Here is a 26,348-nt window from a genome sequence, read left to right on the forward strand (position 1 = left end):
AGTTGTTTACATGTTTATGGCATATAAATTTTTTTATTATGTACTTCAAACACAAAGTGACAAACACTGACTCCAAGTCACACCTTTCAAAGTGGGACTAAGAGTCTAATCTGAGCAGACGTGTGTGGCTGAAAAGAAGAAAATTCAGGCGCCAAGGAATAAACAGCATTATTATAAATTGTGATGAGACTAATTATTGATTTTCATTTTTTTGTGTCCTACTGTTGTCGTCCATCTTATTATTGATATAGTATAATCATTGCAAACAGAGGACAAACTAATCTGTCACCTCGAACTCCAGGTACTCGTCTCTCTGGCGATACTCCTCTGCCTCGCGACCTTTGACCTTCCTGTCAGGTTGAAGGGCCCTCAGCTCTGCCAGTTCAGTGGAGACGGATCTAAATCGAGATTCATGGGACCGGACCTGTTCCTCCTGTCAGAGCAAATGAGAGTCTTTCAGTGTTAAGCAACTTTAAGTTATTTATTAGCATATTAATAACATTATTCTCTATTATTCTCTTTTACTCATGGATCCAGTCACAGAGAGGAGACTAGAGCTCAACCTCAGAAGACAAGAGTCACCTCCGATAACTTGCTCATGGTCCCGGGCAGCAGTGGACGGCTGAACTTCTTCTGGGAGCCGATGGCTGCAGGGAAGGGAGGAGCGGAGAACATGGCTGCCACCGTGTTTATCCGGGTAATCCACGATTGCATTTGCTCAGCGTTCCTATAGTCGTAAGTAAGAACAGAGTGTTCAGAAATGACTAGAGAGATGAGTCAGGGGTCAGAGGAACAGAGGGGACAAGACCACAGAGAGTCCGGGGTGAGAAATGGAAATATTGAAGGTGTGAAGAGAGAATGGCAGGAGTGATAAAAGGAGGGGAGAATGTGGGAAGACTGGGAAGTGTGCAAGGGGCCACAAGAGGTTGGAAGTGGGGAGTCGTCAGAAAAGAAGGACTCACGTCTAGGAAGGAGGAAATGGGAGGAATGGTAAACAGGTTACAAGAGAAGAGAGGGAGTGCACCAGACACAAGGGTGATGATGGGTGGGAAGAAGTGAACAGAGAGTGAGGATAGGAGAGGTGGAGAAAGCAAGGGATGAGAAAAGCATGAGGAAAGGTGGGGTTGTGATCAGAGTGGAGGGGAGACAGGTGAGGGGTGGAGGGGGAGAGTATCTGGGCCATATACTGTAACTGGAACACAGAGCCAGCTCTCAGGAGGAACGAGACATGTGGCCACACCGTGTCACTTCCTGCTACATCTTTATCTCTCTAGCTCTCTCTGACACATACCTACATACACACTCAATCACACGTACACACACACACACACACATGCTCAGATCAGCCGTGACTGCATGAGTTCCACATGTAAAAACAGCTGAGCAGATCATAGGTGGTTGGATGTTTAACGGTCCAAATAAATCATGAGTTTTTACACAGCCCTAATGTCCTCAGTCTCTTCACTGAACAGCTGAGTCACATTCAAGCAAAGAGCAAACCTAGTCAAAGTTGGGCTATTAAATGTTAAAGCAAAGATATCCAGACTGATATCACGTTTGAAACCACTTCAATTTAGAGACTCAATGAAGTGAGGAAACAACACTAGCTCATGATCTCTTTCCTAGCACTAAATCTGACGCCAACGCAGAGCTGTTAGGTGGTCTAGCAGTGGAAAAACAGTTTAGTCTCCCAGCCAGGAGGCCAGTGATCTGAAACCTAGGGAGGTTTATTTCGATTCCTGTGACAGAAAGAGAGGTGACTCACGGGGCCTGGAAGAGGTAAACTCTCCAGTCAGCTGTCCTCAGATAGAAGACGTTGGGTCTCTTGCTGTAGTCAGAAGCTTTCATTGCCAGTGAGTGGTGGATGGACACTGCATTTTTGAGATCTTCGTCTGACAGCTGCTTGTCAGGTCGGTACTCCCCCTGTTGCCATGGAAATTAACAACAACATAAAATGTTTAAAACTCTCGACAGGATTGATTCAACACACATTTTCTGACCAATAAGGAAATGAATCAGCTATACCACGCTCTACCAAGCAGTACACTGGAAAAATAACTCAGCAAAAAACTATCTATAAATATCTTCAAAATATTTGCTGCTGATATCACACTGAAACCATCTGTACTTCATGATTCATAGGGAGGTACAATGCTAAAACTTATGAAAGCATCACGTTGCAAGTTAAATTTAAAGCCTGAAAAAAACACTGTACCAGGCAGTGCAAAAATCCCCCGACTTTAAAAAAAAAATTAAATATATATATATTAAATACCATAAGTACAAGGAACATCAAAAAGCAAAAATCTTTGAAAGAGATTCCATATAAAAAAAAAACACAGCAAAATTCACATCATCATCCTGTGAACAATCACTCAAGAAACTGAAAAATGAGCTCAACAAACATTAATCCAATCACGCTGTCATCAAAATCAGCAAATTATTATTGACCACTACTGCAAAAACAAAACATAAGCTTTTTGGGATGTCAGGTACCAATAAAGAAAAATGAAATACGATTTTTAAAGAATAGAGAATTAGTAAGCTACATTGAAAAGTGAGGGTGCTACGTAGTACACTAATCGCAGACACACTGTAAATTGCAGGGAAAAAACATGAATATCAATATGAATTTCTCTTAATTCAATTTATGGTTTCATTTTACGACCCTAGCAATCCAAGGGCTTGCAAGAAACACAGTCACCACTAGATGTTGCTGCACAATGTACACTGCAATTCTGATTTTTTCTTCTTCTTATCACTGCATAAATCATTGTGGCTCTATAACTTCTTTGGTTTAGTCATTTGCGAAAGTGTTACATCGGTAACACAAAAGTGAAAAGCGGTAGCAGGTTATGGCTCAGGAGTGTAGATGGAAGTGCGACAGGTGATTTGTGAATATAAAACCAGATCCATCTTCCCCAGAAGCCTTTATTAAAAGTGCATAAACAACTCGTACCTTCTGCAGATAGAGGATCAAACCTTTGAGGATGGCGTAGAAGGTTTTCCACCCACGTTTCCCTCTAGGTGCTGAAAAAGAAAAATGTTTTGTTGACTTTCAGCCATCAGACATTTTATTTTCACTCTCTAGAGGGCTTTTACTTCAAAGTAGGCAAGAAAACCGCGAAATAATTAACTAGCCATCGATGCTTACAGTCAGTTTTAAGTAAACACAACGGTCTCTCGCCCTTAAGCGTGTGATCACTAGAGGTCATTGATTGTGTTGAGGTTACACCTGAGAAACAGTAAACAGAAATAAAATGCATCAACAAAAAGTCAACTTCAAAAATCAAATGACAAGATAGTGTGTGTTATTCAGCTCCTTATCTACAGTGTAGGGGCCTGTCAGGACTGTGAAGTGCGGGAAGTGCAGCCAGAATCCTCCTCAAAAGTAGCAAAGTGTTAGAGCTGGCTTCTGCACCGTGTGAAAGGTGTCAGCTATGTCGTACTTCTCTTTCCGTCTGAGTCGGCATGTACTTTGCGGACCAGAAATCCATTTTTGTACAACAGAGTTCCAGAGGGCTGGGCCTCCTCCGAAAGGGACTTCCCACTGCTGCCCACTCGCTTCAGGGTTCTGGAGGTGTTGGAGTCACATAGGCTGTCCCCCAGCTCAGAGAAGGACTTCCGCAGCTCTTCCTCGTCGCTATGGAGACACACAGAAAGATGGAGCAGATTCCATGGTGATGAAAGAGCCTCATGTGTCATGTCTCATTAGCAACGCAAGTAAACACATCATCATCGTCCTCCATCCGGCCCCTCAGTGAGAGGACAGCAGGTCCAGAAACATCACACCCGGACAGCAGAACTTTCATACATGACTCAGTGTTCAGCCTTGTTGTTGCACAAGACTTTTCTAAGTATTTGAACAGCAATCTTGTTTCTCATTCTGATCAGACACTGGGAGATGCAGCGTCTGTCCTGCTCCAGTTCTGAGATGCCTTCTCAAATGGGGGAATGCCAACACACACACGCACACACACTTTGACTCCTAACTCACACAAGATTTTAAACCGTTGACGTGCATGAATGCTTATGAATCCTTTGCCTTGGAAGGAAAATTTGTCAACAAACATGCATAAGAGGTTTTAGAGGCAGGGCGGGTGTCACTTGAGAGTGACTTCAGCGGTTGCACTACGGGTGCCACGCGAAAGGAGTGCCATCCTCTTCGCTCCAAGTTGGAATGTGTACCAGAAGTTAATTATTATTCTTCAGTTTTTCCTGCTCAGCCTGTTTAGGAATCCTTGCATGTTATATTTAACCGGAATGTGTCACAATAGCAGCAACAACAACACAGCAATTCCACTTGTTACTCACTAGGTACCCACTACCCCTCATCTGAAAATAGAGATGCAGCTCAGTGCCCCTGGGACCGGGAGCTGACTAACCAACACAACGGCAGTTAACCCCGAACAGCAGCTGCGGAGAGAAGCGGAGATGGAGCCAATGAGCATGTAGCCTGTTGCCTGGTAACTGCAGGCCTCAATCCTTCTCCACTTTTTCCGCTGAGTGAGGGAGGGGGTGCAGGGACAAGGGGAGGGGGGTGAAAAGACAAAGCCGATCATTTAAAGATGGCAGAACATTAGTAACAATAACACAATGGGATGAAGGAGGATGGGTCGAGCAAAGGGAAGGTCGAAAAAGGAGTCACTAGAAAATCAAAAAGGAAGGAATGGAAGGAGGATCATGGGAATAGACCAATGCTAGGAAATCAAAAGAACGAATGGAAAAACCATGGAGAGGAAAATTAGAGAATAATAAATAATAAAAATATAAGGCACTCAAGTGAGCCAGGGAAGATAAGATAAAAGAGAATATCACGGTAAAAGGCAACAAGAGAGGGGATTGAATTTAAGGGGAAATTACGTTTTTAAAATACATTGATATACAGCTAAATATTTGCAGAAGATTGCAGGAAGACAACTGGTGTTCTCTGTGGTTAATTTGAGTGCTTCTTTCGAACTACTAACATAATCATTAAAACTCACACTAAAGATAAAGACCAATGGATGTCCCCGTGAGAGCTTTGATATTTTGTCTCTGCCCCATCGAATTGTTCAGGGTCCCTTTACCTGTCACCCAGTGACAGCAGGGCTGGCTAGTTATCCTGAACCTTACCCCGCACTCAGCTGTAAACAATGAATAAATACATGAAATTACATTCCATGTTTGAGGCAGAAGTAGGTGCTTGGACTGAGATTAGATACAATGACCAAGAGCTTGGATAGAAGGGTCATGAAATGTTTCAAATTGTGACTTGTTGCCTCAGTGTTTTGGTAAGAAGCAACCCCTCTTTCCCTCCTTCCCCCTCTTGCTCTCCACCCCCGCGCTGAGCGAGGAAGCATGTATACATCTATGAGCTAGCAGAGAACATGTGGGTGCATCCAAGTGCAGCATGGTTGACTGTGGGGGAGTGAAATAACATCCATTTGTTCTCACAAAGATGAGTTCACCTACACAAACACACCTGTGATCCATGAGTTTATCAGTATTCATGTAATCATAGCGGAGAGAGAATGAGAGCGAGTAAACAGGAACATCCGAAAAGTAGATCAACGCTGTTCCTCTCTAAATACAGAAGAATTGAATGGAAGGTAATGTTGTGTATGTATATATGTAAGAGGGGGTTCTATGTTTATGGACATCTCACAGAATGTTTGTCTTGTCTCCGCATGTGTGATAAAATATGCATCAGCAGACCAGCACAGTGTGAAGTGACAAATGCAGGTTTCACACAACATCGCTGGTCCATCTCTCTGCTAGGACGTTGACATCCGTCTGTTATTACATTAGTATTATTATTAAAAATATCGATTATTTAATTTTATGGAGGTCAATAGAATAAAACTTTAATCTCAACCAATTGCACAAAAACTAAGCGAGCGCACGATTAATGCCAAATAAAACACACATTTTGTATCTGTTCTAAATGTAACTTAAAGGAAGATTTTATGAACACAATTGTGAAGCTTTTTGCCATGTTTTTGAACCTTTTCAGTGACTCTGAGGTTATTCTAAAGAATGTTTTTGACACTTCCTGTTATGTAGAGTTGCTCTAGTGAACAAAACATCAACATGAACAATGCATTAATGGCCACCCTTGTGCTGATAACATCTTCCTTTTAAGTTACATTTAGAAAAGATACAAAACGTGTCAATTAAGATTAAATATTTTAATTAGGGATGGGATTCGATAAAAAAACATCTACTTAATTAGAGAATTTGTGATGAATTAATCTCAATTAATCGCAGTTTAATGGTATAAGAATAGTTGCCACAAGAAGCCACATTTTTCAATCTGAATGAATTTGGTATATTAGTGAAACTAATGATGGAGCCATACAAACATTTAAACAACAAAATATTGTTTATTTGTTGTTTGTTTGACAATGGCACAATAAATCATGATGGTGGCTATACTCAAGTTTTTATATCACCTTATTTAAACTAAAGCTCTTTTAATGTCTTGAATATATTTGTATAAGAATTGATTTTGTTTTTTGTTGCAATTATTTGAAATAATGTTATAATTAATTAATCGTAATTATCTTGTTAAAGTCCCACCACTATCTTTAATCTCATGACATTATGACTTTGGACTAGAGGAAATATACAGGTGTGTGGACCACCCTCAACGCACCCTAGCTGCCACCGTCAATAAAAAAAAGTACAAAGATCAAGAGAAATAATATTAATATTCATAAAAATGCCAATGTGTTTGTTTTTCTGAAGCATTTTAAAAGCAGTTCACCAATGAGTAGACATTTTCTTATCTTAGATCTAATGTCAGGGGGTGAGTCTGACAGAGGGTGATTTTTTTTTTTTTAAATGTAAAAATCTTGTATGTGTCAGGGTTTTTAGCACTGCCTCTCTGTGGATCTCCCCTGTCCACTTTTATTCAAGCAGCATCGGGAACACTGGGGCTATTTTTGGCTGAATCGTGGGAGGCCGGTCGCACCTTTGTGAAGGATGCAGGTACAGAGACGTTTAAATGGAGCTCGCTCTCTTTCTCTTCCTGCGTCTGTGTAAGAATGCGTGTTTATATGTACAGTACATCCATCTGCTCGCTGTTGAGCCAGAACATGGGGAGGAGAGGGAAGGCAATGCGGTAGCTATGGAGTCGTATCCATGGAGCCGTCACTATGGCAACAAAGCTTGGAAAAGCTAGTGACTTAATTGGCATCTGCGAGGCACTGCTGAGCTGTGATCCAGAATAGAAACCCTTGACACACTAATGTTTGCTTCACATGGCCGACAACGCCGTCATTAACCAGGCCGCTAACAAATTAATCAATACTGCCTCCATCCTCCAGCACAAAGACAGCGTCTCTGACAGACGTAGAAATGAGATATCACTTACAGAGTCCACTGAAGCTTTTGGTTCTTGATGGAGTTGTAGAGCGCCTGCAGAGGGACACACAAAGCGACATTTTAACATTAAGGAGCCGCATATCAAAACAGTTCATAGGCGATATCAGCGCCTTCTACAGTACGATGACGTGACGCTTGCAGCAGGAGACGCGAGGTGGGGTTTTTTTGGACCAGACAATTCATCGTAAGAGTCGTAATCGATCTGTCAGTTACAGAACCTGTAGCCACACAAGCACAGGCAGTGGCCCAGATGACAAGCTGATCGGAACACTACTTCAACAGCAAATAATGAAACCGTGACTGCAGCGACTGTCAAATATAATGGTTTTTAAAACACACTGGGGTGTTAAACTTTGGTTCGTCGGGTGACAAAGTGGTGAGAGGTGTGAAGAAACTGACAGCTCCATACTGCACCCACTACGGCTGACCTTAGCAGCACACATGAATTGGCTAGTTTTGACAGTGTCCTGAGCTCAAACCATAATGCAAGTAAGTCCTTCATTTAATCCACCTTTATGGGATTTACTGACTTTTAAGGCATGCGATTGAGTCAATTCACAGGGCGTCCTGCTGAGCCTCATCACCTTTCAGTATAACTGAAGTGACTAATAAAATGAGATTATGTTCTGATCCATAGGTAGCAGTGGTGAGAACAACATTAATCGTTCCATCATCAGATTCAGCGCGCCATTCATTATCCAAACGAGGGTTGGTCATCAAGAAAATCAATTATCCTGTCAATCATTTAGCCCTTCACATTCAGTGTTTGGTTGTCAGAGGCACAACAATGTAGCTATAGACCCGAACATAAAGGGAGGAACAAGATTAGAGACCCAGCTGAATGCAGAATACGGTTGTACAGATGCGCACATTCATTTCTCACTGCAAAACTGCTGTCACTGAACCAAATAGTAGCTTGTTCCTCTATTCAATTCGGCCTTGGTTTAAGCTATTATAGAGCACAACCCCACACATAGGAAAAAAAATCTGAATCCCAAATGGAGCACTGGTTCATTCATAAATACGTGTAAAGTTGCGTTGCCATCATTTGCTCAGACGATATGATGCATTATCCATTCACTGGGCACAGATCCAATGTGAGAGCGTTGACTGACAGAGAAGATGACATAGTGATAACCAAATAAAGATGTCACCCTTTTCTTGCTGGTAATAATTTGGACAAGCCTCCGAGTGCACAATAAGGTTGTTTGAGGGTGAGACGGTTTATGGTCCTTGTTGTGAAATTAGTGAGAGAAGGTATTGAAGTGCTGATATGAAACCTCAACACAACAAACGCTCTAAATTCACCATACCATAGTGGGTCATGAATTCTGTCACCTAAATTGGATTTCTAATGAGTTGGATTCAAGGGTGTAATCAGGTTAACTTCCATATTTGTCTGTGAAAGCAATCGCCGATTGTCAATGAATATTTATGAGGGGCAGCCGGAGACATTACTGCTGATTTAGTTCTGGTATCAGCGCAAATGTGGTCGTGAATGTCAACACATGGAGCCGCGCACAGCCACAGCAGGACGGCAACATGTTCAGTAGAGGAGATGAACAGAAGTGATAAATAGAAGTATCAAGAGAGATGGAAGCCCGAACAGGTGAATTTAGATCTCACCATTGATCTTGCTAATATTCCCTACAGATTATCTGAGAGCCCAAGAAATTGCTGAGTGACAGGTTGACGACGTCAGGGAGCCACCAGTGACTCAAACCAGAGCAGCAGGCTTTCCAACATCTAAAGCACATTAGTAGTCAGATCTAAACAGGAGAGATTTCATCTCTACTCCGTCAAAGGGACATCTTTGGAGCCCTCAAACCTACGTCCAACAGAAAAACAGTAGCAAAGTTAACTAATGTCTTTATTATCCCTATTCTGAGACAAAAAAAGCCAGATTCATGAGGGACATGAACTCACTCTTGACCTTACATGGTTTGCATAGGAAAGTGGAGAGAAAGAAAATACAGTACAAAGAATTGCAACAAAAGTATTTCATCCGAAGTCACCAAAAGTGTTGTATTTTCCATACCTTCCTCCTCTTTCGGGCCTGAGGGTGGTTCTGCCCATCCTGTGCTTTCCCGAGAAGGTCCGGAAACACCAGTGGTTTAAGAGAGCGTGAGCGTGGAGTTCTGGGGTATCGGAACGGGTCCATCATCCGGAAGTCTCTTCCGTATCGTACAGTGCAAAGGGAGCGTGAGCGTAGGCGGCCTGCCGAATGCAGGCTGTTCACTCCGATCATGTTTTGGATTTATTGGGAAATCAAGCTATTTTCAAAGTGCTAAAGTACGAACTGAATGTTAAAGAAATGTCGGATCGTGGAAATACATCACTGTGACGCTGACAGAGAACACTTTGATCAGCTTATTTCTCCTAAGGTTCTTCATCGACAAGCCACAAGAAGTAAATCCAAGATGCATCTATAGAAGCCTACGACAAAACTTCTCCAGGAAGCATGAAAACTCACACCTGTCCAGAGACAAGCCGCAGACCAGACGACTCTGAACTGTCCACCCACTGTCCCACTGGTGAAACATTGAGGTGTGAGTAGAGAAGATGTGGAAGAGTGTGGAAGCAAAACCACACAGACGATTGTAACTGAGATCCTACTGCTTTGTCAAGGATGGAAAAAGGTGAAATATGTGAGGAAAAAGAAGCCTTCAGATCTCAGCGCAGGGATTCCAGAGAACACCCCCTCCTCTCGATTTCGTCACTACATACGACACCAAAAAATTTCAAGAAAGAAATCGCAGCCGGCGGACGTAGCTGCTAAGTGTCCACTGATGGACGCTCATCTTTTTCTTGTCCTCCTCCACTGGAATAACTCCTGATGAAGATCCTTCCTGTTGATTCCTCGTTGGTCTGGTTTGCCGCGGTCTCCCTCTCGGTCCTGCTGCTGCGGAGACAAGGAGGAGACGGAGAGAAGCCCGGAGCTGAGGGGAGTGAGCTCTCACTCGCTTGCCTCCCTCAGTTCGTCAGAGCCTCCTCCTCCTCCTCTCCCTCTCTCTCGCTCGCTCTCTCTCTATCATCAGCAGCAAATCACAGTCATCCTCTACCCAACCGGTTTACAAGCACTCCATCAGTTTGTTCATGTCATTAGCATTCAGATTTGGTCCAGAGGGTGAGAGGGTAAGAGGAAAACCTTTTTCACCAGTAATGCAGAGGAATAAAAACCATCTCTCTGTTCTTTGCAGACTTCAACAATCCATCAGGACATCTAAAAAAGCCAGACTGAAGGAGAGAGGAGGCGACAGATAGGATCGAGTGCCTGATGGAAATCTTCACTTTGAAGACAAATGGACTCAGTATTTTCCCGAGAGGAGTCTGTCAGCCAGAGTCATTGACTTTGAAGTCACTCAGGTAAAGCGAATGGACGAGGAAAGCACAGCTAACAACAGTAAAAGGTTATCGACCACACAACTGATCTGACTGATTTTGAACGCTGATGCAGTTGAAACTTTCGGAAATTGATGAAAGGGTTGGTATAGCTGTGGCCCTTGTCATTGAGAATCACATGATCTCCCCTGCGTTTTGTATTTTCAGGTCTTAGACTGGGGTCTCACCCCTATGCTGGATTTTTCCACTGGTTTTGTCAAAATATAGTGAGAGTGCAACTTGCAATGTCAGAATTCCCTCAGCATCAGTGGAGGCGGACTCTGCCTTTTAAGGCAGACCATAAAGGGCGGTCCGCTAAGAGTATGCAATGGCCCAGTCACACTCCAATAGTGTTAAAGTCACCCCCTATGCTGCAAAAAAAAATCCAGAAAAGAAGTTGTAGGCTCATTTCCTACCGACATATGATCTCAAATATTAAAGTGTTTGATCACTTAAAAGCAACACACCTGTGGCCCTGACCAATAGTCATGATATGCATAGTTCACCAACACATAATACACAATGGGCAGTTTCAGTGACAAAATATTGCCTTACAGTCAAATTATTGTCAGGATTCTAGTATAGAAAGGATAATATTTAACGTGTACTATTCTTACAGAAGACGTCTGTTTGAGATCTTGTATCCCATTTCTCTGCTCCAATGGCACCTTTGTCCACATGGCTAATACATAAGAATAGCTATCACAAGCCTCTCCGTGACACCGAGCAGTGTTTAAACAATACCATCAAGATTAGATACATTTATTGAATCCCCCCTCTGTGGGACTAAAAAAGGACATCTAATCTAAGATGTCCTCTTGCAGGACAAGATTTGAACTTAAAAAAAAAACTGTCATCAGAACATGATCCTTTCAACAGTGAACAGGGAATAAGCCAACAAAAAAGAAGAAGAATGGGAGATTCAGGGGAAGGAAACACCTGCTGCTCAGACAAATCAAATCTTAACAGAGAAATAAAAATAACTCTCTGCTCATTCTGACCTCGATCAGTCTGCCCCTCCCCGACTCCTTCTCACTCAATATTTCACATCCGTCTAAATCTCATGCTTGCTCCCTCGCCGACAGTTCAGACAGCTTCGAGAGAGGAGGGAGGAGGGAGCGGTCTCTGCTGACCCAAGCAGCTGTCTCTTCTCTCATCCTCCAGAAGTTTAGGCTTTCAGGATGGCAACTGTGCAACTTATGCCTATTGTATGTGTGTTTACATGCTGAAAGGCAACAGCTAGCTACACAGGAGGATGAATTTGCAGTTGATCACGTTTTTCATCCTGGTTCTGGCAGAAAGAGCCAGGCCAACCGAGTCAATCCACGGACATCAGGAGCAGGAGATGACTTTCCATTCTCTGGGGTGAGATCAATTCAGCAACCTACCACTCTTTGAGGATGTTGAGTTGCTACTGCTCAACCATTCCCACCTATACTCATGAGTGAAAGAGTGCAACAGATAAATTCCCAGATAGGTCAACTATCAAGACCAACTGGGAGGACACAAAACATGCAGCTAGTGGTCGGCAAGGTCAGCCAGGCCACTTCGAAGATCTGTCAAAATGCTGGTAAAACGGTGCCAAAGTCAGCTCCAACCAGTCACAGAGGGCATAGGATTGGTTCCTATTGCATCATCAGGTACACTGATAATTCTCCTTATTAAACGGACCGTCTAAGGAGGAGAGGATTTGGATTGTGAAAGGAAGCCCACAAGAGTACAAGGGGAAGAAACACACTCCACAACAGAAACCCAGAGACCTTCTGTGGCCGGCCATCTTGTGCATTACAGAATATCTAACACATACAGCGTCCACAAAATTGATCACAAGCCTCTCTCCACCATGCTCTAAAAGTCCAACCGGGCTAATTTTCTTCTCCTTCATTAAGAAAAACAAGCAAGTCATCAGTCTTTTTAGTCAGCACATAATCGATGACAGCAGCGTAGCTAATTACAGTGGGAGTAACGACTGATTGAGTCGTAACACTTCTCGGCACTGTTTGCAGTTGATCACCGACTGCAGAGAGTTGTTAAGAGCCAACAAGTGCAAACTCATGAATCTGGTTGTCAAACGCTCTCGACGGCTCGACTTTCTCTGACGTGCACATTGGACCAGAAGATTTAGTGAGGCATTACTGGTCATTAGAAAAGTCGGGCTGCGTTGGAAACATCAGACAAAGACTCCAGGGCATGAGATGGTCATTAGTACATGTCCAACAGTCCTGTGGGAGCCGCTGCACATTGCTGCTTGTTTAGTTGTGATCTGTGGTGTAACGGAGGCATCAGCTTCACCTTGCTTCTCATGATGCTGCCTGGTCATCTCTCCTTCTGCCTTTGTTCATGCTAGAAGACAGCTATGGTTCTGACCATTGAGGATCAAACACAGAGTAGCCTGTGCTACAACTGAGAAGCAAACTTTGTCGGTGCCTACAGAGTGATCGTCCTCTGCTCGATTGACAATCATGGCCTCAGATGTGAAGATTGCTGTCACTTTAATTGGACACGTGTGGCATAGAGATGGAGCTAAGAACAGATAAATTGGAGAGTCCAGTGATGTGTCAAAACTGTTTTCTTTTAAATGATGTTTAAAAACAGTCATGACCTTAGCGTAATACAGTTTGTTCTTACAAACTGCTCCTCGTTCCTACAAAATGAACTCATGCGAGGCTGTGTGATCTCTATGACCGGAGGAGGAAACAGCCTCTGGAGGGAATTAACAGCATTTATCTTCCTATTATGATGAATTCACGGACGGAGACAAACAAGCTCACGGACTGTAGTGACACTCATCACTTCAGTTTAATGCTTCTGCACTCGAGAGACTCCGTTTCCCTGGTGACCGCAGTAAATGATAATGAAAGGCATGTTCATGAACACCTGTTTCAGAGCCGGATGCAGGAATTCATGTTGTGCTCAGGGACGAAAATAAGATCTTCACTTTAGGCTACAAACATCCTCGAGGTGCTGTTCTCTGAAACAGATTTGAAGCTGACAATTGGCTGAATGATGCTAACAGTATCTGCCATGACATCCACAGTTACACACACTAAAGGGACACTTTATCATTACTGTAAAGGAAACAAAGTGAGGACTTGCAAGACTTTCACACAGAGAAGTAGTCTCAGAAACAACAGTCCAAAAAATCTTGTAAGCAGGCTTTAAATCAGGTCAAGCTCTCCTCACACTCCTCTCCTTTATCTACTCAATTTCTCACCATCTCTGGTCTAAATGTGAGGGACAGAAGAGGGGTTTTACTTCAGAGCATCTAAAGCTTTGCGGTTCAGAAGATTGGCTCTCACTTCGCTTTTCTATTGTGGTGTTAATGGGAAACATATCACAAGGTTTAATCAAGAGAGGGTGAAGCCGTCAGACAGACATAAGAGAAGATTAACTGAGGAGAGAGGAAAGGTAGAGCAACAGTTTGAGCCCCTTAGAAAAAGTTTTCTGTTTGACAAGCTTTCACAGGAATCGAGATTAAAAAAGGGGGTTGTGGTTATTGTGTGTGAGGGGATGCATGTTGATTTACTTTTTATTTATTTATATTTGGGGTGGGATTCGATTAAAAAATAATCTTGTTATTGGAGAATTTGTGATTAATTAATCGCAGTTTAATGGTATAAGAATATTTGCCACAAGAAGCCACATTCTTGAATTTGAATGAATTTGGTATATTAGTGAAACTAATGATGGACCCATACATACATTTAAACAACAAAATATTGTTTATTTTGCTCAGTTTGACAGTAGTGTAATAAATCACGATGGTGGCTATATTCAACTTTTTATATCACCTTATTTAAACTAAAGCTCTTTTAATGCCTTGAAAATATTTGTATAAGAATTTCAATTTTATGAGAATTTCAGTGTAGTGGAAACCCTGGCCAGTGTGTAGCAAAAAACATCCCTGAACAAAAGCAAACAGATGCTTTTGTTTGCTTTTGTTCAGGGATTCCTCCATGTTTGTTGTTGTTGCTATCATCCTAGCTGCCACGTGTCTTGTGCATCACTGTGATCAGTGGACCAGGAACTCTTGCATTAACAAAAGTTCCCTGTTGTCTGGGGAGCAAACTGTTCAATTAAATTAGAATTTTTGTTGTTGTAATTAATTAATCGTAATAATGTTGTAATTAATGAATCATAATTAACTTGTTACAGTCCTACCACTAATTTATACTTATAATCGGTATATCTCCAATCGGTGACTGAAGAAAACAATGACACAAATTGTCCCAACACCTGGATTAGCTGTGAACCCAAAGGCACAGATTGTTGTCGATGTGGAGCAATAACATTTCTGGTCTTTACGTGATTGGAAGGGTGACATTGTTCTGCAACTCCAATGCTGTAAAAATGTACAAATATTTTCTCACAGAACCAAACTTTTCCTCCTCTGCCAGGAGAACCAGCCTGAGTGTTATGACGCTCTTTCACAGTTTTAAAGATTTACTCAGGGTGCACTGAGTGTTTTTGGTCTAGCGATCAATACTTTGTTTAATTAAAATATATAATTGACAGCTCTTACAAGAGTGAGACTTCAGGCCACGGATCCTGGTCGTGGACGAACAGCGACGATCATTAATGGAAAGTCAATAAACGTAGATGAACTGATTTGTTTCCTAATGTATTCACAGCGAACACAGAAACCAGACATGTGCAGGGAAATGACTGAAGGAAATGAGCTGTGGGAGAACGGTCGGGGGAGGGAGCGGACGGGTTGTTTCACATCAGGAATTGATGGAGCGATAGCGCGATGGAAGTTGAACTCAGCTGTTTCCGTGTTCAAAGGCTTGTTTGTAAAGATGAGACTCAAGCTTCGCTGATCTTTAGACAAACCGCTGCAAATCCTGGTGCAGCATCAGAAATGGACACGTGAGATCGCCATGCAAGAGTCCTACGTTACTCTGTTATGATCAGCAAATGAGACACGAAAATGTTTATTATTTAGTACTCTACTGACACATCTGTTCATGGAGAGGAATCTGCTTTGTAATATTCTTATACTACTTATACTACTCTCGCACGTTTCTCGACAACGTTTGGAAGCGATGATATTTGCACCCTTCCACTAGTCTGATGAACTCACTTATAATGTGGACGCGAACCTTTCTTTCACATGACAATTTTTGTTCTTCTTAATTCGAAGCAAACAAAAAACCTCTCAAGGTACAAACCGGCTAGAACCACAGTTCATCACAACATCACAAAGGCTATTGTCACACAACAAAATGCACTGCACCACGTCCCCACCCTCAATACCCACAGAAAGCCAGTATAGCACAGTACGAAAAGTGGTTCGAGACAGAAGCAGGAAGAAAGGGCGGAGGGATGAAGTGAGCTGAGAAGAATTTAAGGCCAGCCAAGGAGCAATAAACATTATGGGTACTGGAAACCAAAGGAGTCGGGGAACGCTTTGGCTTGGGGGGGGTGAATAAAATGGAAACAACAGCGGCAGCTTCTGTCGAAGGTGGCCTGTTTCTGAATCTAAGGCATCATTCATACAATAGCTAAATATTGACTGTGGAACTTGCTGACTTGTGCATGATGAAAACCTGCATTACAACCTGCTGGTGATCTCTCTGGATGTGCGGTAGTCTGCAGTAGTCTAATAAGTGGCATCATCAGGTGGGCGGATTATCAGACAGAGGATTCACTATTCACAGATTCAAGCACGGCTTTTATGACGACTGGAAATCTGTGGATCACACAGACCTGCAAGGTTGCTGATGATGGACCACACAGTCTCCTGTGGTCAGGTGGTAGCAGCAGTCCACATCAGCCGATGGTGCCCAATAAAATGACTTGAAAATGGATTCGCATTTGTATAATGTGCTTGGTAGAGGCCAAGTAACTGGGCATCCAGCAGCTTACACGATGATCCAAACTCTTTCAGGGTTGCCATGTCCAAACCCTCATGGAATTTCATGATTTTCCAACAGTTACGATTTTGTCCAATTTTTAATTTTCGATGAAAACTCTATGTTGTCATGATGAGTATCACAACGTCAGAGTCGCAAGCTAAAATCAAACATGTTTTGAACTAGTGATAAACACAGCCTCACCAGGGGATGATGTAATCTGATGATGTCACTGTGTGTTATGTATCACGTTACTTAGCAATATTGGTCCTCCATCACACTCTTCACTTCACTCGAACTGTTGAAAGGTGTTTGTCAGAATCCGTCTGCGTCATTCGTGGACTTTTCAATTAATAACGACTGTATTTTTATCAAGTTAAATTAAGTATCTTAAATGTAATTTTGCACTGAAGGAGCATCCCATCCAGTGCAGCTGAACACACACATCTCCTCTGGGCATTGGCGTCTTGTCATCATCTCTAGATCATGAAACAATTAGTCGTTGTAGCTACACGGAACCAGGAAGAGGCACGTCCAGACCGGACTGTGACTGGGGGCCTCTGGAGATGAGGTGGACGCCAGCTGGCAGCGAGCGTCGGCCAGACACACTCTCAGTCACACACACAACCCAGGGACAATACAGCAGCCTGTTCTGCTCCGTTTGGGATCAGAATGTGCGTGTGACAGCTCGTATGTGTGTGTGTGTGTGTGACAGCTTGCACATGAGTGTCTGTGACTTGCGACTCTTACTTTGAGCAGTTCCTTTGGAAAGTCTTGGCCGTTATTCAGACCTTCCAGGTTGCCAACGAACTGAGGGCATGACATTCTCTTCCCAATGTTCTGAAAATAGAAAGAAACAAACATCTATGACGCCCACTCAGATTGTGATCTGGAGTTCTAAACTTTATTTATTCCCGGAGAAAGCCCATTCATCCTTCAAGGTCAGCCCCGGAGGGATGATGCTGAGCAAGTTCATTCATTCTTACCCCGTATTTCAGGTATGCCAGGAAGCTAAACCAAGACAATGAAATACCAACCAAAGCAAACTTGCTTCATGCTTCAGAAGGGCAGTCGTTCTACTCTCTGAATCTCAGGATGACAGCATCCCTCATTCTTGGTGTCTTTCTCTACTCTACTGTACTTGGAAACTAAATATTGTTCTTCTAGCTGTGACCTGGAGTTCATGAATGTTGGTGATTGTAGGACGAGGAATTGATTGGTAAAGGGAGTTTTCCCCCTCAGGTGGTGCTTTTCATCTGTTGTGTTTTACTGCAGTTATTCCCAACTGGTCCCACCGCTCCAGCTGTGCAACCCACCTCATCGCTCCGTGTCCTCGCAGGCAAAACATTGCAGCTTCTCCACTTAAGGCAAGTACCTCAGTTCCCACCACAGCGTCCCAGAGGACACTTTTGAAATGAATAAAACACAAGTAAACTGGCTCTTCACACGATGAGGCTCCATCTAGAGAACAGTGAAGAGTTGTCTACTGTCACTTCACCGGGGCACAATGTGATTTTACTTTAATTTGCATTTGTCCCTTGAATCTTGGAGAAACCTTTGATGGTAAATATTTTTTTTTAATCTGTTGCACTTGGTTCCCAAATATATTTAAAATCAGCTAAAAAAGAAATTCAAATGCAGTTTACGTTGTTTACCCAGATTGTGATGGGTTTCGTTCGACATGGTTAAAACAAACATCACGTCCAAGAAAGCTCGCTTCTTCATGTTTTCCCGGGATTGTTTGTGAGCAGCTGAGCTGCGGGTCGCCTGCAGCTCCTGTAATGAATCTTTCATCTCCAGAGCTGCAGAATTGCTGCTAATGGCCCAGATTTGCGGAGAGAGAAGCAGATTAATGAAGGAGGCTCAAAGGATCCAGATCTGCCACCGATCAGACGCTGGCTTATATAGCCCAATTCTCCTGAGTCTCAGGGCGGAAGAGGCTTGATCAAAGTTGTTATTAGCTGATGTGTTTGTGAGCCAATTTGTCGCACAACAGAACAGTGTTTCTTCATTGACAAACACGCCTGCACATTTGTACACTGACAGTAGAATGTGACGGAAAACTTTTCACTTGCTGGAGTGAGAATATGCTGTCTCTATTGATTTGACGGCTTTCTTGGGAACTCCAGGACTGATATCCTTAGCATGGTTCTTGTAACCATGTTGACTTATACCCATAATAACTGAGTTTATCTGAAACTGCTCATTTTAATTTGAGGAGTTTTGCATAGGACAGTCGCATAGTTTCTGTGCACCAGATTCATTTTTGAACAGTACTGGACTGCCAATTTCTTTTGTGTGTAATATAGGAGGAAATGTGAGGAATGATGGCTTGCTTCTAGTTTCATGTTTTTGTGTTTCATTTCTCTAAATTGACTAAACCACAGGTCAATAATTCCTTATCTTAGTAAATAAGACTGAAGCCATGGATCAGCCCTCTGTGCCGAACTCTAGTTAGTAGACACAAATATAGTAGTAATTTACACACAAAACAGCCAATAAACCAAAAAAAATTGAGATTATTATTTTTTTAATCAATGTATGTAGTGTTGTGTTTTCTGGCTAGGAAGAGTCGCTATCGGAGTCATATTCCCACTCCTTTTCCGACTCCTGTAAAGTGTTTTTGCTGTTCTGATCTGGCGTTTTTTTGCGATGGCGAGCTTTGCGTTTGTTGCCATTTGATTGTTCTGGTGTCTCAGCCTTGTTTGTCCCTTTCTTCCTTCTTTTCTTCCGCTTCTTGGATTTCTTAAGGCGCTTTCTAATTTTTCGTCTGCGTTTGATGGATCTCTGAAGGGTCTTTGTGTTGCCCCCCCGCCGTTTTTTGGGCTCCACTGCCAGCTTTGATGGGCTCGGGGTTTGATCTTCCAGTCTCCTGAACCTTGGGGAGTTGAACGGAAACTTGGTTTGGACGTTCAATTCCAGTTTCTTGACAAGCTCCATTTTCTCTTCTGGCTCAAACTGCGGCCACGGCAGTTTATCGATGTTGACCTTCATAATCTTCTTCTGACCCGGTAAGTTGCGACGGTGCAGTTCCTGTTGAAGCTCCATGATGATCTTGCGGTAGGCCCGCACTGTCCTGGAGGCAGTCTCCAGGTCCTTCAGCGCCTCCACCAGCCTGGAGAGCAGGTTGGTCCTCCTCTCCTGGATGGCTGGATACTCAGTGACAAAAATCATCTCCCGCAGGTGTGTGAGGATTTTGGAAAGTTCTTTGATGTCGCCCTTTATCGCCGTCCGGTGCTGCGGTCCGACACACATCAGCTTCCACTTGGTGAACACCAGCTGCTGATGGGCCTCATCCTCCCACTTCTCAATCAACTTCAGTGATAGTTTCTGATTGGTTGACATCACACGGTACAGCGACAGTCAGGGTGTGACTTCCATTGTCGTTTGCTCTTGAGCATCCATATTTGTAGTTTTTGGATTTCAGTTTCAGCTTTATGACCTCAGAGTGTAGAGCGTGTGGAATGGTTTCAGCAGTTTTGGATCTTTGATGTTGCCCATCGAGAAGGTTCAGGCCGTCAATCAAAGTCAATAAAAGACGGACCACTGCGTGTAAACCTGTCATACTGAAAAATCAAAAAAGTACAACGTACCTGTCCATGTAAATCGGTGTTCAGCAGCATGAGGGCACAGGTGAGTGTGTGAACAGCATCTGAAATTACATGGGGAACACATCATTGTTCTCTTCAAGTCTTAATAACCAAGCAGAAATGAGACATTTATTTTTGGTAGCTTTCTTAAATGCAAAACAGCTTTAAAAGTATGTAAAAATAATAACAATTGATCGAGTAATTAAAAAAAAGTCAGCTGGCTTATTATTTAACTAGCTTTACTTTATTTAAATATTTAATTACTGTGTTAATTCATTCAGTTTGCCATGATTTTTACATTCTACATTACTGTACATACATTCCCGAACACTAAACGTTTGCAGAATTGATGCATTTAGACAGCAGTCACATTTAAGTGACACACACAAATACAAAATGTAATGATAACAGACACTGAGGCGGCCAGTTAAACGCACCTTCTGACTGAAGGACTCTTGGATTGCAGGACAAATAACGGCTGGAGAAGTGTGACAGAACACGCTCTCTCTCTTGTGTCTCACCCACCAGGGCAAACTGGCAGAGGAAAGACCTGCAGATACACAAATGGAATTCAAACACAAGTTCCCTACGTAATTTTTAGGCGACTGAAAACGCTTTATAGCTTTCCATTCCCTGCACTGCAAAGCCAATAAATAACACTAGATGGAGCCATTTAAGCTGCATGTGAGTCAAGAAGTGACCGTGGAGTCCATTGACTCACAGGCAATACACCGTATTTTGACTAGATCACAAATTCATTCATTATATTCTGCATGTTCCCTCAACGTGGCAGCTGGTGGCTCATGACGGACACAGGCAGAGAGACACGTGCACCACTTCATAAATTGCCCCCAGCCGAATTAGGACCCACAAGCTTGTTTCTGTGGGGCAGTAGAATTCTTTATTTACTCATTGAACTCAAGTCACAGCTCACATCATATAATTGTGTTATTAAATGTGGTGATCAAACCTTGGGGCCCAAATATGTCATAGATATTTGCCTTCTAACTGACTCATGACCCTTTGAAGGGTCAGAGATTTTGAGTACCTTACCCTTGAAGAGACTCACCGCAGAGCTTGATCGAGAGAGAGGTCGCTAAAGTTGAAGAAGCTGAGATACTCTTGTGCCACCATGTGACTGAAGTCGTTGCTGTAAACAGAAGAGAGCAGCAAACCTGCATCAACAGCAGATTCTCTTAAACTGAAAAGACTTCATAGTGGTTTGGGCCTGTCAGTCAGCAGTTGCACACAGAAAATGCAAACTGTACACATCCATCGGAGAGGAGTGAACACTTTAATTCCAAATTCCCTCTCATCAGCCTCTGACGGACAGATGGAGTGTTGCTGCAGAATTTTACACCCACAGGATCTAAAACAAATGCTGCCAGAATATGTTACACACTCACTTTCATTACACTTATACACCACATGCAGTGTTTTGGATGGAGATGTTTCACATCGTTTTTTAATTAAAATAAATGCAAATTTGGTTTGGTGTATACTATTTTACTCATGCACATGCAGTCATGCAAAGGCATAAATATAATAACAGGTTAAGCATGTTTTTTTTTTTTAATACAAGTCAGATTTCCTTCACTTTCACATGCAACACACTCTTCTGGTTCAACAGAACCCGGTGTTCTAAAACAGTTGCAACGTCTTGCTATCCCTCAATCTTCTTAAATCTGCTGACAAACCCCTCAAAATTCATCAGCAGCCATAGAGTTGCTTCATACAGTTCTGATGTCAGAAGTATTCTATGCATTCTTATGGAGTGGTTCCATGAGTGTCACACCCACCCATTTCTAGGAGTTCAGACTGCAGTGAACAGTATAACAGTAATAACTGTGGAACAGAGCAACCTTATAAAGTGGCGCTGATAAATCATGGGAGCCCCACATTTAAAGTCAAACCAGTCGAGATACACTGATTTCTCTTGCTGGTAACATTTACCATTCACTTTTCATACTGTGCAACACATTGTCTTAATTAAAACAAACTCTCACATTTCTATTTACAATTTATAACTTTTTTTCTCAGTCACGTTTCTCAGATCAGAATTGACATACTCAGAACTACTTGGTCAATCTGCACATCAGAAAAGCAGCGTCTCGTGTCTTTGGTCAAGTTGCAAATGCTTTAGTGCATCCATGCAAAATGTACAATTCTCTACTGTTTGTGATGATTTATTTATGTTGATCAAAATGCATTATCATGTGTCTATTAAACAGTCAACATTTAGCATAAAATGGTTGATCATGTCAACATTTGTCAAGCAAATTTCTTACACTTTTTCCACAAACCTATCCACAATTTGTCCATTGGAGATGGAAAGTAGATGATCACCAACCACACACACAGATTACTTTTTGGATAACATGGATGCTGCGTGTGATGACATCACAGCAGGTCCCTGCAGAGGCTGGATAACACACTCTAAAAGACTCTTGGCATGTTGCATCACAAGAGAAGAGTCTTGTGATGTGGATGAGAAGGTGTAGGAATTTTGCATGTGATCCCTGGTGTTTTTCAATTTGCACATTTTTTTGGAGAAATGCACTTTCTGTTTTGCCAATGTGATTCGAGAAATGTACCAAAGCAACTGTACCAAAGTGACTGAGAAAAACTGTAATAGCTTCAACTACTTTTTACTTTCATCTCTTTTCAAACTACTGTGTTACTTTTTAAAGAATATTGCCATTTGTTTCTGAGCTACAGAACACAGAATAAAAACATTAAATTCATTATCATAACATTACTTTTTGCTGAGGTGACGTGCCACATCCGACTTCCTGAATCCATCTAGGTTGTAGAGCCGTTTGGCAAGACGATGGGCTGCTGCTGCATCACCCCGGTTACTGCCGTTGGTCAGAGTGTCACTGCTGCTGAGACCCAGTCTGTCACTGAGGTCATGGTCCAACTCTGAATCTGTGGCCAGACGGGCTTTGTCCCTGCTGACCAAAGAGATAGCAGTTCTCAGATACAATTACTTATTGAAGCATTCAATATATACAATATATATATTATTATATTGAATTATTAGTATTTTAAGTAAGTACTGTTACTGCATTAGGTGCCAATATACAATCAAGACAAACAGACAAACAGAGGTAAAAAAAAATGTTAAAGCAAAATGAAAATGTTAACAGACCAATAGGAGTCAGTGTGATTCATTTTATGTGGGGGGTGCAATCTTGTGGAGTAATAGATGCAGTGCAATGAGGTCAGCTTCAATTGAAAATTCCAGATAATAAATATAAAACTCTGATAATGAACAAAAATAAGTTACAGAACAAGGGGAGTAAAACTCGCAGACAAGTCAGCACGAGAAAACACACAGTTTCCCTGAACATGAGTCAGTGGAATGATACCCAGGCGAGCTGTGAGTAACAACCTGACCTGCCAGGTTAAAGGGTCAACTTCTCCAAAAGTAGCTGGACAAAGGCTACTTTCAGGCTTGGCTCGCGTCTGCCATTTCTTCACACTACCTGTTCAACTTTGGCAAAGTGTAGTGTGGGCCAAGGTTCCTGCTCTCAAGAGGGAAGTGTGAAACTGAATGAAACCATGTAGAAATGTGATTGGTTCTCTGTGCTACTCTTTAAACATTCCTGTGGTCACGGGGATCAATAAACCTTCACTTATATTTTCAAGAATTTATCGATATTGATTTGTATAATTTGTTTGACAAAGTATTCACTAAACTACCTTAATTTTTTTTGGTTTCAGACAATCATATGTTTTGTCATTTACTGGTATTTACTGGAACATCTGCTGTTATATTCAAGGATATTTATCGTCATTCTAGTCAGAAAAAGAGTGAATTAAGTTAGTGATCCCAGCCAAATAACAGCAACAGATTAAAAGAACAGGTTTCTTCCAGGTTTCCCTGTAAAAACAACTCTGACTTACCAAAAGATGCCCGCCGATACGGTCGACATTGAACCCGGAACCCAAGCTTTAGTCTGCCCTGGCCTTGTGTTTTGAACACCTGCAGTTATGATACTCATTCTACACCATGTGCTTCAGCTTCAAAAGAACCTAGTGTGTCCAGGTGAAGGCTTCCCAAGATCACATTAGCTCATGAGCTCAACCATCAATCAATTCAAGATCAAAACAGTCTGGGTTCTACTGGCTCTATGGGTCTAACAGAACTTCACAAAGCACAGTTCTGGTTCCTACCTGTCATCAGCCGGTCTAACGGTCCTCTCCTTCTCCGCTGCACCCCTGTGGTAGAGAACGGAAGACCCTCTCATCGTCGCCCCCTGCAGGGCACCTCGCCTAGTCCCTCTCACCCTTTCACTCCTCCCAGTGCCACCGACTGACCTCATCACAGTACAGTTTGGGCCGTTCAGAGAGCTCAAGCACATGGACTGAGGATCACCTGCAGCAGACTCCAGCATTCCTCTGTCCTCCTGAACCAGTTTTGCTCTGTGTTTGCTGTCATTTGAGCTCCTCAACCAGATTCCTTCAAAATAAAAGACTGTTTGTCTTGCAGGGCCTCTCCTTCTTTATCTCCTCCCTCTTCTCGCCTCCTCCCTCCTCATCTCAAAAACACTCGCCGTCCCCCGCTGACCTTGGATCAGTTCATTCTTGGCTTGGACTTTTCCTAAAAATTCCCAGTTCCTCACTTCATTCCTGGCTCAGCCTCACCCTGTCTTTCAGTTACTCACTTTTTCTCCCAGCATCCCACTGTCTCTCATTGTCTCACTGCCTGTTCTCTCTTACTGTACTTCCATCTACCCACCTTATCTTCCGATTCTGATTCTCTCAGTCCGCCGGCCTGTAAACATCTCCTCCAATGTCTCTATCTTCCTGTCTCTCACTATTCTCTTCTGTCTTCTCTCATTGTGCAGCTTTACTTTTCTCCCCCACAACACCCCCTCTCTCTCCACTCCTTTCTCTGTCTCTTCGTCCTCCACTCACAATCTCTCCCTGCTGTTTTCAACTGTCTCTGTGTGTCTGGTCGCGCACACTCAGCGTTACTGTTTAACAAATAGTGTGGGCATGTGTATGTGTTTGGTTTGAAGTGTTGTATGTGGGTTTGCCCACAGAAACACTGGTGAAAATTATTGGCTGCAGATTCTTTGACTGGGTGTGTTCTACATCTGGTTAACTGGGCTTCAAACATTTCACATGTGATTACTGTTTTCAGCTTCAGACTGTTTGCAATGGGATGACTTCTCTGAAAGGGGATTGGTTCTTGTCTGTGTTTGATTGAATATATTGGATTACAATGAATTTTTTTCACAGTCATGAACCACCCAAACCAAGTATGATACCAAAGGAGACCATGCTAACAATAAACTAGGCTAAAAAATTGGAATACATATTTTGGAATAATAACAAGCATAATAAAAGGAACATAAAGGGAGCTGTTTTGTTTAAGTGGTATTGTACTGTTTTTTCTTCAGTAAACAAATGTCACGTACTAATAGAGTAGCTTTGCAACAAAATACTTGTTTGTAGTCTGACAATGATGTTTAAAAGATTATTGTGCTGATCTAATGTGTAGGCTGATTTTTTAAAATAAATTACTCAAAAATGGATGGATGAATGGATCATACTTCAACAGAATGTTTAGGTGATGTTTGATATTTATTAGTGAAATATAGGGAAAAAATGTAAAGAACATAAGAAGTAAATACGAAATATAAGAACAAAAGATCAAAAGCTACAAATAGAGATTTCAAATGTTTCATCTTAGATACATATTTTAGTGCAAAACGTTTCAGTTTTTAATTGTAAATCAATGAATATAACTAGTCATAATGATTACTTATTTAAGTAGCAAATACCAGTAGAGTCACACAAACAAAGGCAGAGGGCCACATTTGGCCCCCCGGCCACACTTTGCCCAGGTCTGCCTTAAGACATGGAAGACCATGACATGTCCCCTTTAAAAGAAGGAGCCTGTAGCTACCTTCAGCGAAGGAACTACTGTTAACACTGTTACTGTTGCTAAAGAGACGGAGAACCAACTGTTATACTCATGAAAGTAAAAGTAACGTGCCAACGATAAAATCAAGGTTTTAAACCTTCGCCAAAGGCCAATTACAAATACTGAAGAAATTGCACTCATTACTGAAATGCCTCGACCAAGGCATCTGGAAAGTTGGAACCACGAAAAGGGAACTGAACTGGTTTAAAATCCGCT

At 42.3% G+C, this 26,348-nt stretch overlaps 1 protein-coding gene across 9 annotated transcripts in view; it reads right to left on the reverse strand.

Moving 5' to 3' along the window:
• Positions 1-26,348, reverse strand: part of LOC128756339 (PH and SEC7 domain-containing protein 1-like) — a 43,315-nt gene that overhangs the window by 3,269 nt on the left and 13,698 nt on the right. For 3 of the 9 annotated variants that reach the window (XM_053860780.1, XM_053860759.1, XM_053860770.1), the window contains exons 6-16: positions 22,954-23,148; positions 21,264-21,344; positions 20,632-20,744; positions 20,198-20,256; positions 17,355-17,444; positions 7,358-7,401; positions 3,450-3,643; positions 2,960-3,030; positions 1,766-1,923; positions 583-727; positions 290-433 (exon numbers count right to left, since the gene is read on the reverse strand). In XM_053860780.1, coding sequence (XP_053716755.1) covers positions 290-433; positions 583-727; positions 1,766-1,923; positions 2,960-3,030; positions 3,450-3,643; positions 7,358-7,401; positions 17,355-17,444; positions 20,198-20,256; positions 20,632-20,744; positions 21,264-21,344; positions 22,954-23,148 — 1,294 coding nt within the window. Of the gene's footprint in view, positions 1-289; positions 434-582; positions 728-1,765; positions 1,924-2,959; positions 3,031-3,154; positions 3,385-3,449; positions 3,644-7,357; positions 7,402-17,354; positions 17,445-20,197; positions 20,257-20,631; positions 20,745-21,263; positions 21,345-22,953; positions 23,149-24,103; positions 24,308-24,373; positions 25,301-26,348 lie in introns of those variants that run through there. The other 6 variants (XM_053860813.1, XM_053860803.1, XM_053860821.1 and 3 more) reach the window with 6 other exon arrangements.

The sequence above is a fragment of the Synchiropus splendidus genome, chromosome 1 (assembly GCF_027744825.2).
Source record: "Synchiropus splendidus isolate RoL2022-P1 chromosome 1, RoL_Sspl_1.0, whole genome shotgun sequence".
Taxonomy (NCBI): domain Eukaryota; kingdom Metazoa; phylum Chordata; class Actinopteri; order Syngnathiformes; family Callionymidae; genus Synchiropus; species Synchiropus splendidus.